The sequence below is a fragment of the Harpia harpyja genome, chromosome 19 (genome assembly GCF_026419915.1).
Source record: "Harpia harpyja isolate bHarHar1 chromosome 19, bHarHar1 primary haplotype, whole genome shotgun sequence".
Taxonomy (NCBI): Eukaryota; Metazoa; Chordata; class Aves; order Accipitriformes; family Accipitridae; genus Harpia; species Harpia harpyja.
Window position 1 is genome coordinate 4,760,096 of NC_068958.1, and position 14,027 is coordinate 4,774,122.

Consider the following 14,027-nt stretch of genomic DNA (forward strand, 5'->3'; position numbering starts at 1 on the left):
CCCCTTACATGCAATGGGAAGAGGTATTGTACAGATGGGATAAGTGATATTTGAGTAAGAATAGCCAATTTTGCCACTTGGATGCTGAAGAAATGCTGCTAGCTTTATGTTTTAATGAAATATATTTCCACTTTGCTCTCCCATGCTTTCCTAGTCTCATGGAAAAATGGTAAGCAAAGCACACAATTTCTCTCGTGTTTTTCTGTGCAGTGTTGTAATGAGACAGGTAGAGCATATGTGCAGTGGGCAGGTCAGATGTTCCTCCTGGGCTGTCAGTTGCTGTCAGGGAGAGATATAATGGCTGGGGAGGATCCACTGGAGCAGAAAAATCTGGGTTCTCTCATCTGCCACCATAAAATCCTATTTGGCCCTAGTGCACAGTGCCAAGCTGATTCAGGCATCATTAGTTGTGATGTGTTAGAGAAACACAGAGCTCTTCTTCCTCCTTCCCTGCTGTTACCTTTGCAAAGGTTCAGCAGTCCTTCAGAAGAAGGGACAGGGGCAGGCACTGAGAGCAGTTATTAAGATGCCTGAATAAAAGCGCAGTGAATTTTGCTGCTCAGCTGTTGGGAGCGTAGCGGTCTGATCAGCGCTCTCGTTTTCTCTTGCAGTGGTCATACGGCTTCTACCTAATTCACCTTCAGGGGAAGCAGGGCTTCCAGTTCTTCTGCAAGACGGAGGAAATGAAGAGGAAGTGGATGGAGCAGTTTGAAATGGCAATGTGAGCAAGAGTGGTTGCTCTAGCCCTGGCGTGCAGTTGCCAAGCACGGGGAAACTGTGTCTTGGACCAGCAGGTCACTGGAGACCAGCTCCGACAGCAAAGCCTGTGATGGGGAAGCTCGCGTGGGCTGGCTGGATGGGTCCCTGTGCAAAGGGAGCTTGGGTGCAGCATGAAATCATCTACCCTGAGCGTCTGCACCAAAGCACGGGTGATGCATCTCTGAAATGACACCTTGCCATGGTGTCAGGCCACGCGTGAAGCACTGACCTGGGGCTGGAGGAAGGCGTTGCGGGAGGAGGGCTGCTGCTGCAGGGACCGGTCCTGAGCAGAGCAGGGGTTGGCCCCACGCTGGTGGGTCTGGGCTGTTGATTGACTCGGGCAAGGGTGAAATCCGTGAATCTTGTCCCATGGGAAGGTTGAAGGGCAAAATCCTCTCTCTGCACAGTCAAGCCCTGAGTCTGCTTTCACACTTGATTTCCTATCTGTCCTTATGGTTTCCAAACTTTGACTGAAGTGCAAACAGGAGCTGCTGTGACAGGCTGCGAGTGCAGTGTGACTCATAGGGACAGGTTGATAATGCCCTGGTCCTTTTCCTTAGGTCCAACATAAAGCCAGAGAAAGCCAATGCAAATCACCATAACTTTCAGATGTACACATTTGAAAAGACTACCAACTGCAAAGCCTGCAGGATGTTCCTAAGGTGAGCAACATCCTTCCAGTTTTTCTGCATCTGCCTTAAAACACGGAAAGAAAATCTCAAAGCTGAGGCTGAATTAGGACTTTCTGACTTCTTTTTTTGCACAGAGGAACCTTCTACCAGGGCTATCTTTGCCCCAAATGTGGAGCAGGTGCTCATAAGGAGTGCTTGGAGATCATTCCTCCCTGCAAGATCGGTGAGTTATTTCACATCATTAGCAGCTTGTGCCAAGGAGGTGCATGTAAATGATCTGAAAGATTTGCTCTATAAAGCACTAATGTTTGTTAACGCGTAACAAAATCTAAGTACCCTGCCACCCACCTCCCAGGGCTGTAATTCACATTGGCTGGTGGTTTGAAAAACAAACAAGCCAACCAAAAGCCTCAAAAACAGAGAGGTGAATCCCATGTATGTCAGAGGACTGCAGCAGGTCTCTGTACTAGGTGGGATGCACCCAGCCCTCATCCTGGGAGGGCATTTAAGAGAGATGATGAGTTCTTCATCAGAAGACATCGGTTAGTGAAAGCGAGAGGGTCCGTGCCACGGATCACCTTTCCAGTGAGGAGAGACCTCATCTCCAGATCCCAAAAGCCCCATCATATGGCAAAAATTTGAATCCTTGGTCTAAATCAGGCAAACCTGTGACTCGCCTCTGCTCACCTGGGTCAGAGCCCTGGCACTGCTCAATGCTGGGGACTGTCATGGGGTGGCTTCAGGGAGGTTTTGGGTGAGGAGTGGACGGAGGAGGAAACAAAATCGCAAAACTTTGCACAAGTGATAAAATGTCCTTGTCTGGCTCCAGTCCCTCCCCGGGTCTTGCCCACGCGGTGCAGAGTGATGACTCGAGTGACCCCAGCCTCTGCTTTGTGCTTCCTCCATCAAGTTCAAGCACTGATGCCTGTTTATTGATACTCACAGCATCAAGAGGAACAGAAAATGGGGGTTACCTGTTAAATTAACCACTTATTTCATCATTTCTCTTGCAGGTTCTTCAGCAGACCAGGTATGTTGTTTGATGGCCCTTTTCCCACATCCCTCTCTGCCTTGGGCAGAGCCTGTATCTTTGCTCGGTCTGGGTGCGGGCAGCTCATGGGAAGAGCCAGCACCAGCCTCAGGGGGGTCCCAGCAACCTGGAGGGCAGGACTGGAGACCAATGGCCTCTTCTCCAGCCTAAAACTGGCCCGGTTTGTGCAGCACCACAGCCCTCGGGGGGTGCCAGCACCCAGCAAGGGCGAGCACCACGGGCTGGGATGTACCAGGGCGGTTTCGGGACAGGGTTTCTCATCCCGGTGGCTTCGGGCGGGTGCTCATGGAGACAGCTGAGACCGCCGAGTCCTCACGGAGACTTTTTTCCTCTCTCTTTGCAGGATTCACTGAGTGCTGGACCTGGTAAGGGCGTTAGTGTATTGCAGGAGGGCAAGCAGAGACAGTGTCTTGATTGTGGCTGCAGGTGTCCCTAACACTGAGCATGTGGGAGGGGGAAGCTCCTTCCAAAACCAGAAAGGAGCATTAGTAGCTGCAGAAGGGTCCTGTGCCACCCTCACGGCAAGCGATGGGGTGCCGAGGTCTCTCCTGCCCCTGCTCCCCAAAGCAGCAGGTCGGGTCTCCTGCGGGAAGACCCGGCTTCTCCCTGGGCTCAGCCCTCGCCCACTGCAGCCACCAGCACCGCGTCGTTTCTTGGGGTGCATTCGTGCCCCTGGCCTGCTCTGCCGTGCGAGTAAAGCTTCTGCACCCCACACGCGTCATCGAGCAGAGCCTGCCAAATTTCCTTGTGCCAGATCGTCCTTCAAAGCAGACCAAACGCGTTCTGGCAGGGAGGCTTGTTGCTGATGGGGAGCATCGTCCTGCCGGCGTGTGTCCGGTGTGCTGCAGGGATGCGCGGCTCCAGGCGCTGCCGTCTGATGGGGCTGTGAGTCGTGATGGTCGCTGCAATTTTTTTTATTTTCCTTTGCTTAAAACTAGCCTAGACGGAGTGGTGGGCCTGCCCTGCCCATGCTCTGGCTCGAAGGAGAAGGAACAATTTGTTTTTGTGCTTTTTCTGATGAAAGGAAAGCCAAGCCTGGCAAAAAGAAACCTGAATCAAATTGGTGGTTAAAAAAAAAAAGCAAGTACAGAGTGCTCTCGCTGGGCGGGGAGAGGCAGAGGTGGGGAAGCATTCTGAAGATAAACACTGTGGTTTTACTGCAGTTGGGGAAGCTTATTTAATGTGCAGTTGTTGGCAAGACAACTGGACTTTGACTGCGAGCTTCAGGGGCGTTGGGGTCCCAGGTCTGGCTGAAGTTCAGTGGAAGCCGAGTGTTTGCTGGTCTCTTTTGCAATCACGGGTGTCACCGCTGAATCCGGCGGGGTTTGGTGCTGGCCGGGCATCACCTAACGAGAGCCGGTCTGCCACGGCGAGGTTCAAGTCCAGGGGCAGGGCTGGAAGTCAGAGCTTTGGCTTGGCTCGGTCCTTCTTGGGTTTATTTTTGCTCAGAGAACTCAATCATCCATGTAACTGTGGGAGCCAAGACAGTTCGCTGTGGGCACTGTTCCTTTCTGCTTTCATGCTTTCTGCCCCAAAATCCTGCCTGCTGGTGCCGCTAGATTTGTTGTTCACAGGATAAGGAACAACAGGCTTCAGGAGGGGTATTTTTGTTATGTTTTTTCTAAGAGGGACTAGGTGATGAAACTGTTCTGCTTCTCTCCCAGGTCCTAAAATGGTGGTGGTTCAGAATTACCACGGAAACCCAGCGCCCCCCGGGAAGCCAGTGCTGACATTTCAAATTGGGGACGTGGTTGAGCTGCTGAGGGGGGACCCCGACTCGCCATGGTGGGAGGTGAGAACGATTCCCCTCCGGAAATTCCCGGGAAGTTTTAAACCAGTGACTTCTGCGTTGTCCCTTTTATTTGTGGGCTTTCCCGGAGCGCAGGGATGTGCTGGGGGTTCGAAGCTGGGGCCAGGGGGGCTGTGAGGCAGTTTGGAGCCTGTCCCCATCCCTGCACAACAAAAACACTGCTACCCCGTGCACGTCCCAATCTGATACCCGGCTTGGCTTTGCAGGGGCGGCTGCTGCAGACAAAGAAGTCCGGTTATTTTCCCAGCTCGTCAGTAAAACCCTGCCCCGTTGATGCGAGGGTAAGTGCCGAAGAGGAGGTGGAGCTGGGAGTGCCGGGGTGGGTGCTGGGGGCTGTCACAGGAGGTGCTGCTCCGGTGGTGCCTGTCGCTCTTCTCAGCCTTCTGCTTGAGACCCTTGGTCCTTCCAGTAAGCCCCTGGACCTTGAATGTGGCCTTTTACTGTGGCTGAACTAGCGGGGAAGTGGATCCGTCATCCCATGGTTGCAAATGTCTGGCCAAGTTGGTCTCAGCCCCGTTCCCAAGGTTGGGGTTGGTGTGACCAGGTCCAGGCTCCATTCCTCCTCTGCAGAGCTGACTGGGGAGCAAAGTACTCAAGATCAGTCACAGTACAGGAAAACTGCATTTTATTTCTTTGGGTTTTGGAGGTTTTTTACTGTTTTGTAATGCTGTCAGCTGCTTCCCAATTAAAAAACACTCAGGTAAATGAAAAAACGCTGCATGCTCATCACAGCTGGGAGGCTGAGAGAGAAGTGCTCAGCTGCAACACTGCCCTCCGCTGCCGAAGCCAATAATTCAGAAATGGCTTGGCAGATGAAAACCCTCCCGTGAAGAGGAGCGTCTCGCATGCTACCTATAGCCTGATGAGACGCTGGCTCATCAGTAATAAGCAATGCTCTCTTTGCAGCCTCCCAACAGCCGGCCGCCCTCGCGGGAGATAGACTACACAGCGTATCCGTGGTGAGTCCCTTCGTCTGGCCATAAAGTTATATCGACCTTGCCTTTTAATTGTTACTTTGTCAGGAATCCACCCTAATAATGAATTATGAATGCAGGCTCACAATGCTTTGCATCTCGCCTCCCCTATGGCCATGCGGCAGCCGCTGCAGTGGCATTTGGGTGTTGAAACCTGGTGCAGCCCTTGCATCGTCAGTAGGGATTTCTTCACTGATGGAGAGGGTCAGAGGCAAAAGGAGAGACGCTGGTTTCTCTTTCCATTTTCTGTGCCCGGAAAACCGTTTTGGGAGGAAGGAAGCAATTCCTGCCTTAGTGGGAGGGGCTGCGCTTGGCTTGCCTCCCGCTCCTTCCCTTCAGCTCCTGCCAGGTTTGCAAATTCATGAGTCTAAATTATCCCCACTCCCCAGCTCTCACTGAAGCTTTTTTTACCTGGGGACCAATTCCCAGTTAGTGGGATTTTCTAGGTGTAAGGTACGTCAAAGGGAAGAGGTTGCACACTGCGTCGCTCACCCTCTCTGTTCAGTGGCTGAGCAGCTTCTTGTATATCTCGGGGCACTTTCCTTTCTGCTCATGAAGTTTTGGATGAGACCTGTTTCGCTACTTGCCTTCTCAAACTTCATGCCTTTAAAAAAAGATGTATCTTTTTGTCTAAAACATACCTATTTTAAATATACGCATTCATTCTCAGTTAATTAAATTAATTAATTAACCTCTGGGCTTCAGGTTCGCAGGGAACATGGAGCGGCAGCAGACGGACAACCTGCTCAAGTCTCACGTCAGCGGCACCTACCTGATCCGGGAGCGGCCGGCCGAGGCCGAGCGCTTTGCCATCAGTATTAAGTGAGTAATACTTAATTTAGTAATTTAGTATTGCTCGCTCGCGGAGGGTGAGACAGGGCTGGAGCACGCGGCTATGTTTTCTTGAGTGCCTTTGCTACCCTTCGCAGGTTCAACGAGGAGGTGAAGCACATTAAGGTGGTGGAGAAGGACAACTGGATTCACATCACGGAAGCCAAGAAGTTTGAAAGCTTGCTGGTAGGTTTTTGTAGCCCCTTTTGAGCGTGTGCACCGTCCCTGCAAGTCACGCAGAGGACGGTGGAGACCCCTGGGTGCCTCTCCATCCTTCCCAGGAGCTGGTCGAGTACTACCAGAGCCACTCGCTGAAGGAGAGCTTCAAGCAGCTGGACACAACGCTGAAATACCCCTATAAATCTCGGGAGCGCTCTACCTCCAGGACATTCACCCGCTCTCCAGGTAAAACCCAGCTCAGCCGCACGAGTGGGTGCCGTTAAACTTCTGATGGGAAATCTCACCCTTTCAGTAAGGTGTAGGAGCATCGTCTGGATGAAGGGATTTATAGCTTTGCTATAGGGCTGGAGCCCCCCCAGTTTGCAAACGAGTGTCCTGCTTGGCTGGTGGCATTTTGAGGACAAGTCGCAGAGGAGGTGGTGGGGTCGGGGGGGTCCAGCCGAGCTGGGGCTGCCTGGCACTGCTCCTCCGAGCTCGTGCGGCTCTGCGGAGCGGGTGCAGCCTCCCGGGGAGAGCTTTTGCTGGGGGAGACTGGTTTCCCTCCTGTGGTTTTGCACCCTGTGCTCGGGGGTGGTTTGCCACCACCTGGTTCTGCTGAGAGAGGAGCTGCGGCTGCAAGGGCAGCCCATCCACCTGCGGGTTGTGAGCAGAGACGTGATGCTCTGTTAGCGGGATATATCGTGTCTTACCTGCCCACGTGAGTTGTTGTGCGTGTGTTTTAATGGATCCGGTTCCCGTGTGACTTGTGATGGTTTGAATCCCAGTGGGACTCCTTTAATGGAGATGATGGGAGAAATGGTAAGTCTGTGCCTAAACTAAGAAAAAGAAAAAAATGAAAATAAATGGAAAGCAAAATGTGCATTAGTGCAAGATGTTCCATTTTGTCTAAAAGCCTGAGTACAGAAATAACTGCTTTGTGGGGGAAAATGCATTTTTGAAAACTTTTTCCATGGTATATTTTAAAAAGAATACTGAAGGAAGATAGTTTTTAAAAGTTGATTAAATATCCTTTTACATGAAATACAACCCTAGGATGACTTTTGAGCTCCCACGCTGGCTGTGGGGCTGCGGCCTGACCTGCTGCCGGCTGTCCCAGCTCCGAGCCCCTGCGCAAGACCATCCGCATGCTTTGCCCTTTATTTCTTCGTCGGCTTTTAAAGTGTTGTGCATTATAATTTTTTTTTTATTTCCTTTTTAATGCGTGTTCTGCCTCTTTCTGTTTCTCTCTAACCTCTTTGCAGCCTCCTGCGCTTCCTACAACTTTTCTTTTCTCAGTCCTCAGGGCCTCAACTTTTCTTCTCAGAGCTCCTCCAGTCCCTTCTGGTCAGGTACCAGTGCCTCTCCCCACCGGAGAGACCTGCCGCCTTTCCCAGGCTGCAGCATCCCCAGCTTGAAAGCCATCACCAGCGGGACCTGCGGGGTCCCCGCTGTCCCTCCATCACTTGCAGGCAGTTCAGGGGGTCCCCAGTGCTGCCCTGGGCCACAGCCTGGAAATAAGTTAATTAACCAAGGCTTGGCTGGAAGCAAAACGCACTCCCCCGCCTCCCCAAAATTAAGGCAGGGAGAAGATGGAGTTGTCACTATTTGAGAAAGGGGGCTAAAATTAATGAAAAAGTGAATCTAGCGCATTGGGATCTCATGATGTACTTCAAGCTCGACCTGTTTATCCTGTGTGTTTCACCGAACGAGCATTGGCATCACACCATCTTCCAGACCATTTCTTCTTGCTGTACAAGGAGAACATCTCAATGTCCGGCAGTTTTTGAGCTCTGGTATCTGAGGCTGCTCAGGAGCCCCTTGCTGAGAAGCTCGGGGGGACCTGGGCTGTCAAATGTAGTTTGGGGCTCAGACTCCCTGCAGAGAGTGCACTGCTGCTCCGGCCTTTGAACCCCATTGATTAAATGTGTTACAGACCGGTGTCTTCCCCCCTGTTTGGCAGGGATCAGAGCAAAATCGTGCCAGTTCATTTCTTCCTGTTTAAGCTTTTCCCTTTCAGTATTTTCTTTAGGCTGGACAGGGAAAATCATGGGCAAAGCCACACGTGCTTTCCTTGGTGCTGTGTTCGGGAAGAACACTTAACTTTTCGAGGTATTAGAACAAAATTCTGGGGATTTGGGATCCTTTAACTGCATCGAAAGTATTGAAGAAAGTAATTTGTGCAGCAATGGGCTCTGAGCAAGCTCCTGATGAAAGAGTTCAAAGCTGCCGTGATTCTCGCTCCGTTCTCCAGCCTGGCTGCGTGGCGAGGACGGACGAGCCTTCCAGTGATTGCACGTTGTGTGTCTGGACCGTCTCCATCGCCATCCTCATCTCCTTCCATCCCGAGAGCTGAAAACCTGGGCAAAGCTTTTCCTCAAACTTAGTTCAACCTCGGTTTGCAAACTTTTAGAATTGAAATTAATCCTTGAAAGTCCTGGGACAAAAAAGGGTAGCTTCACCGAAACACGACGTCCCTCCAGGGTGGGGTTTTTTTTGCAAACTTGAGAGAACGTGCATTCTTCTCCTCCTCTGCCCATCCCATCCCTCCCACCTTTGCTCTCCAGCCCTCCTTCTCTCTGCCCAAACTATAGGGCAGGGAAGCTGAGCATTGCCCCTGCCTTACCCCCCGCACTGCTGCTCCTCCTTGTACCTCCCCTGAGCATCCCCTGCCTGAAGCGATGGAGATCCGTGGTGCTGGGGCCATGCTGGTGGAGGTCGGGTCCCGGGGCAGCTCACGGGGCTATACTTCTTACGACAAGCTGTTGGTCAGCGTTAGGGTTTGCAGGGTGTTTTTGCACTTTTTAGTCTGTTATGGAACCAAGTTTCCAAGGGCCCTGGCTGCTCCCTGGCAGGGACAGGAGCAGGGAGGATAGTGGGTTTGCAGCTTGTTCCTCCCATGTCAAAACATGAGTGTTTTGCTCAGCATCTCTAGGAGAATCCAATCCCAGTAATTCAGTTTTTTGAAGTAGTTTAAATACAAGCTGTTTGCCAAATCTCCTTTTCACAAGGCGGTCCCAGCAGGTGCTGGGAGCTGTGTGGCAGCCAGACCTGACATTAATGGTGGAACAGGATTTTTCCATGATTTCATTGTTAATGATCGTGTATTCCTATGAAATCTTTTCTTTCACCACCTCCTTCCCCTCTCACAAAAGTGCCCCTCACCCCAGCGATCCCCACCAACGGGGTCACAGCCCCTCCTGGACTCTCCTGGTCAGCAGAGAGGGGCTTCCCAAGCCCTCAGAGCTGTTTAAAGCCCAGCAGGAATCCAGTTTAACCCCAACCGCCCCAGTCCATGTTGGGCTGAGCGGTTCGGATGAGGCCAGCCCTGCCATCCGAGCTGCTCCGGCTCATGGCTTTGCAATGGGAGCCAGCGCCGTCGTGGAAAACCCAGGTTGAACCTCACCAAGCTTTCCCCAGGCTTCGGCCGGTCCCGCACGATGGGACGGCTCCCGACTCCTTCTGCTTTGTCCCCTCGCAGTGTTCACCCCACGGGTCATAGGGACGGCGGTGGCACGTTACAACTTTGCGGCGCGGGACATGCGGGAGCTTTCGCTGCGAGAGGGTGACGTGGTGAAGATCTACAGCAGGATTGGCGGGGACCAGGGATGGTGGAAGGGGGAAACCAACGGAAGAGTGAGTGCAGCCGGATAATGTCCCGTCCCATTTTTGCGGCACACGGTGCTCCCCGCTCTCAGCGTGCCCAGCCTGAGCAGAACCTGCTGTCACGACAGCAACGGGCAGGGGGACATGTCCCACTCCCTCTTGCTCTTTTCTGGCTTGTGGGTGGGCGTTCTTCTCACGAGAGCCACCGCAGCGTCGCCAGTCGGTGCTGTGTGACAGTGACGTGCGATGCCCGGTGCGTGCAGGCAGATGGGAGCGTGCGGCGGGCAGGCGGGCACGCCAGCTCGGGCGATGTCCGAGTCTGCTCCTCCTTAAACCCGCACGGGGGGGATTTCTGCAGGAGCGGCTCTGCAGGTGAAAGGCTCAGCAACCTGGGGAAAAGCAGCAGGCTGATGGTTTGACCTGGTGTCCCATGGAGTTTGTAGCACTGGGCACAGATTGTCATGTCCTGATCCCTTATATGTTGCGGACGACCCGTGTGTCTGAGGCAATGTATAGTTGCTAGCTCCGTCCCAAATTAGGGTAACGGCCGCACTGCCGTCAACACCGTGCATCGGGATGTGGGCGCATCCAGCACCGTACAAATGGCTCACCGGGAACAGCGTGTGGTGGAGGGGGAATAGTCCCGGTGACGGCACGGGAGGTCCCTTGAGCTCCCCGGTCTCCAGCTCACCTCTCCACTTCCCCGACAGGTTGGCTGGTTTCCCTCGACGTACGTGGAAGAAGAGGGGGTGCAGTGACTGCGGGGATGTCTGATGGAAAGTCATCGAACGCCCAGAGCGAGCCGCTGCAGACCGTGCACACTTGTCCCGACGCCCGCAGCTCCCCGTGAGACGTGGCCGGACACCTCCCAGGACTGCTCTCGCAGACTCTTTAGCAATCCGTTCCTCTGTACAGTGTGTGTGTGCGCGCGTCGGGGCCGCCGCCGGCCTCGCTCCTGTTACGTGTATAGAAGATTGATGGTCTGTCGGATAATGTTCGTGTAGCAGCTGCAGAAGAGTCCCGGGAAAGCCGCGCTTCCCTGCATGGACAGAGCTTGAGAGACTCTGTGCGGTGCCCACCAGAGGATGGGGTCCTCCAAACCTCTTTTACTAAAGGTCTTTTAAAAGCCACTGTGGTGATGGTGGTGGGAGGGTGAGGCTGAAGGTTTGTGCCCGGGTGGGTGCCCGGGGAATTTAGGGGGTTTCTAAGGGGAGGGAGCGACTCAGCCCCAAGGAGATGATGCGGTCCCCCTGCCACGCTGCTCGGGTGGGCTCCCCGGGTCAGGATTTTGGCAGTCTCCCTTGGTAGCCATGCGGCAGCGCCTGGCAGCACCGTGCTGCGGCTGGGACGAGGGGGCAGAGCGGGGATACCCGACCCGGGAGGAGGAAAGGGCTGTTGCTCGTCGCTGAAGGATGCCGGCTGCGAAACCAGGAGCGCGTTTCGACCATCAGACATAGGCTGGAAGTGGACCTCCAGGTCAGACAGGAGGGGAAAGAGCCGCTTTGGCATCCCAAGCCTGTTTGCTTTACAACCACCTTCGGTCCCACCAGCCTTGCTGCGGGCGGAGGGGGCAGCCCAGGGTGCAGGCTGGTCCCGCTGGTGAGCAGGAGGTCTCGGCGTGTTGCAGGACTGGAGATGCGCTTTGCCACACGAGGGTTTTGGAGGCCACCAAGGCACCGGGTACATGCAGAGGAGCGGGACAGGAGCGTGCGTCCGTGGGTCTGTCCTGCCCTTGCTCCCAGCTTGGTCCTGCTGCGGGCAGGACCCCGTCCCTCTCCGAGCCAGGCTGATTTTTCTCGCAGCCATGACACATCCCACCTCGCTGAGTTCAGGGGGGCAAACCCGCCTGAGTAAGGGCTACTGTATCAACTCCTGATTTCTCTCACTAAGTTGTGAAAGCATCTCTTCTTCCCCAGCTGTGTGCACTTTTGGGGACTGTGAGCGTTGCCCCCTCTTCCTCCCACAGGCTGTTAACTGCTGCTGCTGTCAAGTAAAGGTCCGTCTGTCTTGCCGCTGTGTCCTGAGCACCATCCGTCCGAGTCTGTTCTTTCCAAAGTGCAGCCCTCGTGGTCGGTAGGCAGAGCTGCCAGGTGGAAATCCCAGCCATCGTCTTCTGCTGGGCACCAGCTTTGCTCTCCAGCTCCAGAATTTCCTTCCAAAGTGCAAATATGTACAAACGCACATGTGGGTGTGTGACAGGGAACAACTTTCCTCTATCCAATATCTGAGCCGGAGGAGATGCCCTCCAGGATCTCTGGATAAGTGGCATTTTGAGCTGGTGCTTCTGTGCCCTGACGTTGTTCCCCTGGGACTTGCGGTGGTCCTGCCGTGGGACACTGTGTTCCCAGTGCGGGCTCTTGGCATCGCGCTGGCGCGGGTCTGGGAGACGCCGGCGTTGGGTGGGTGAGCGGTGCCGATGCTCTCGGTCCCTGGCACAGAGGTACCACGGCTGCATCCGAAGCCTTGCCGCAAACGGAGCAGCAGTGCCCTGCTTGGGATAATAAATGGAAGAGTTTGGGGCTCTTAAGGAAAAGGGGAAGATATTAACTTGAAAATTAAATGTTGTCGCTCGGTGACAAGCCCAGAGCCACCCCGCTTTGCTGCCCGTTCCTCCCGGAGCCTCGCGAGTGCCCCCGCTCTCGGTGCCACGGGGGGAGTGGGGTGGGTGCAGCCGGGGTCCGGCCGGGGCAGATGCACACGGGGGGTCTTGCTCTGCGAGGTGACGGGGACACGGAGGGGGCTCGGGGCTTTCCCAAGGTACTGTTTGGTGCTAACCTCTCCCGGCCAGCCCCTCGGTGCCCAGCTCGGGGTACGCTCGAGGGGGAGCAGCCAGCAGGGAGCTGGCAATGCCCTGCTCCTCCCGGGCAAAGCAAAGGGCTTCGCTGCGTTTCCTGGAGCTGTGGGCATATTTAGGGTGGATGAGATGCACGCACACACACCCCCGAGACAAACTCACGACGGCTCGTGTTATGCCTCAGATCCTAAAGCCTTACGCGACCCTCCTGTTTAACGTGGCCGATTTTGTAAGGCGGCGAGGGCATCCCTCTGGAAGAGCACGTACTCTTGTCACGGGGACCACGGCACCGTCTCTCCCTTACGCCCCAAAGGGATCCCCGACCTCCGCCGCTGCCTGCGCTCCCCTCCCGGCCCTGCCAAATCCCCCTTCCCTCCAGAGAGCTCTCCCTCTCGTGTTTACTGTTGTAAGAAACTTGTTAAAAATATTGTTTTGTTTGTAAGTAATTATTCAGCCATTTGCCACAATATATATCTGTGAATAAGAAAGGGAAAAGTTTTTTTATGATGGTGAGAAAATTGTATATATATTTTAGTTCATCGCGGATCATTCAAAATTGCAATGGGATACGTTGGAAAATAATATGTAAATTCCTTGGGTTTTTCCTTTGCACTGCACTAACTGGGGTAGGGTGGAGGGGGTTTAAAGATAAAACTGTTTATGGAATAGTTTATAGCTGGGAATTTGGAAATCATTTGGAATAGCTTGTAATGCTGGAATAGAAACTTTAGCTGCTACTTAGAAACCCTTTTGCATGTGGTTTTTCCAGACCCTTTTAAGTTACAATACATCAAAGTAAATTCCACAACAAAAAAAATAAAAGTGTAATTTTGCTGATAGGTTTTTTTCCAGCCATGGTTTTTTACTGCGGCTCAGGCTTGTGTCGGGCTTCTTGTCACTAAAGCCACCTCGGCTGTGCTGGGGCCGGAGGGGTGACTTGGTCAGTCCAGGGGAGACGCGTGCTCGTGGGGACGAATCCTTTCCGATTCCTGCCATGAACCGTAAGTGTTCGTACCCCTTCCAAAACTCAGAGTCAATGAGTAAATCCTTCTTGCAGTGCCAGACAGGGCTCTTTGCAGTGAAGCACTGCTGAAGCCAACCGCTCGCCTGTCGAGTTCCTTCTCCTTGTTTCTGGAGCAGCTGCTTCTCGTGCAGTTGTCCCGCGCTCCTGCCGGGCGGCTTTCCTGGGGCTTCTCTCCCTGCCCGAGCTGAACCGCTGCAGGGTGAGAGAAGGAGCATGATTTTCCACGGCTTTTAGTCACTCCCGAGTATCATATTCCAGAATCCCACTCGGCCCTGAAGGCAGCAGCATTTTCCAGAGCAATAAAAGAAATTGCACAGTTGCTTATAAAATACCTGAGGCGTTGCTAGAGGTTTCGCCCCAGAGCAGCGACACGAGATGCCACTGTGAGCT

General features: G+C 53.7%; 1 protein-coding gene across 6 annotated transcripts in view; it reads left to right on the top strand.

The window, feature by feature from the left end:
- VAV2 (vav guanine nucleotide exchange factor 2) overlaps positions 1–13,452 on the top strand; it is a 151,376-nt gene extending 137,924 nt beyond the window's left edge. For 2 of the 6 annotated variants that reach the window (XM_052814994.1, XM_052814997.1), the window contains 15 exons: positions 155–169; positions 612–721; positions 1,320–1,421; positions 1,526–1,614; positions 2,405–2,421; positions 2,786–2,807; positions 4,107–4,234; positions 4,459–4,533; positions 5,159–5,211; positions 5,932–6,048; positions 6,156–6,243; positions 6,339–6,462; positions 7,479–7,565; positions 9,695–9,849; positions 10,530–13,452. In XM_052814994.1, the coding sequence (XP_052670954.1) occupies positions 155–169; positions 612–721; positions 1,320–1,421; positions 1,526–1,614; positions 2,405–2,421; positions 2,786–2,807; positions 4,107–4,234; positions 4,459–4,533; positions 5,159–5,211; positions 5,932–6,048; positions 6,156–6,243; positions 6,339–6,462; positions 7,479–7,565; positions 9,695–9,849; positions 10,530–10,577 (1,230 nt within the window). In that variant the 3' untranslated portion in view covers positions 10,578–13,452. The remainder of the gene's footprint in view (positions 1–154; positions 170–611; positions 722–1,319; positions 1,422–1,525; positions 1,615–2,404; positions 2,422–2,785; positions 2,808–4,106; positions 4,235–4,458; positions 4,534–5,158; positions 5,212–5,931; positions 6,049–6,155; positions 6,244–6,338; positions 6,463–7,478; positions 7,566–9,694; positions 9,850–10,529) is intronic. The other 4 variants (XM_052814996.1, XM_052814998.1, XM_052814999.1 and 1 more) reach the window with 3 other exon arrangements.
- The last annotated feature ends 575 nt before the right edge of the window (positions 13,453–14,027 follow it).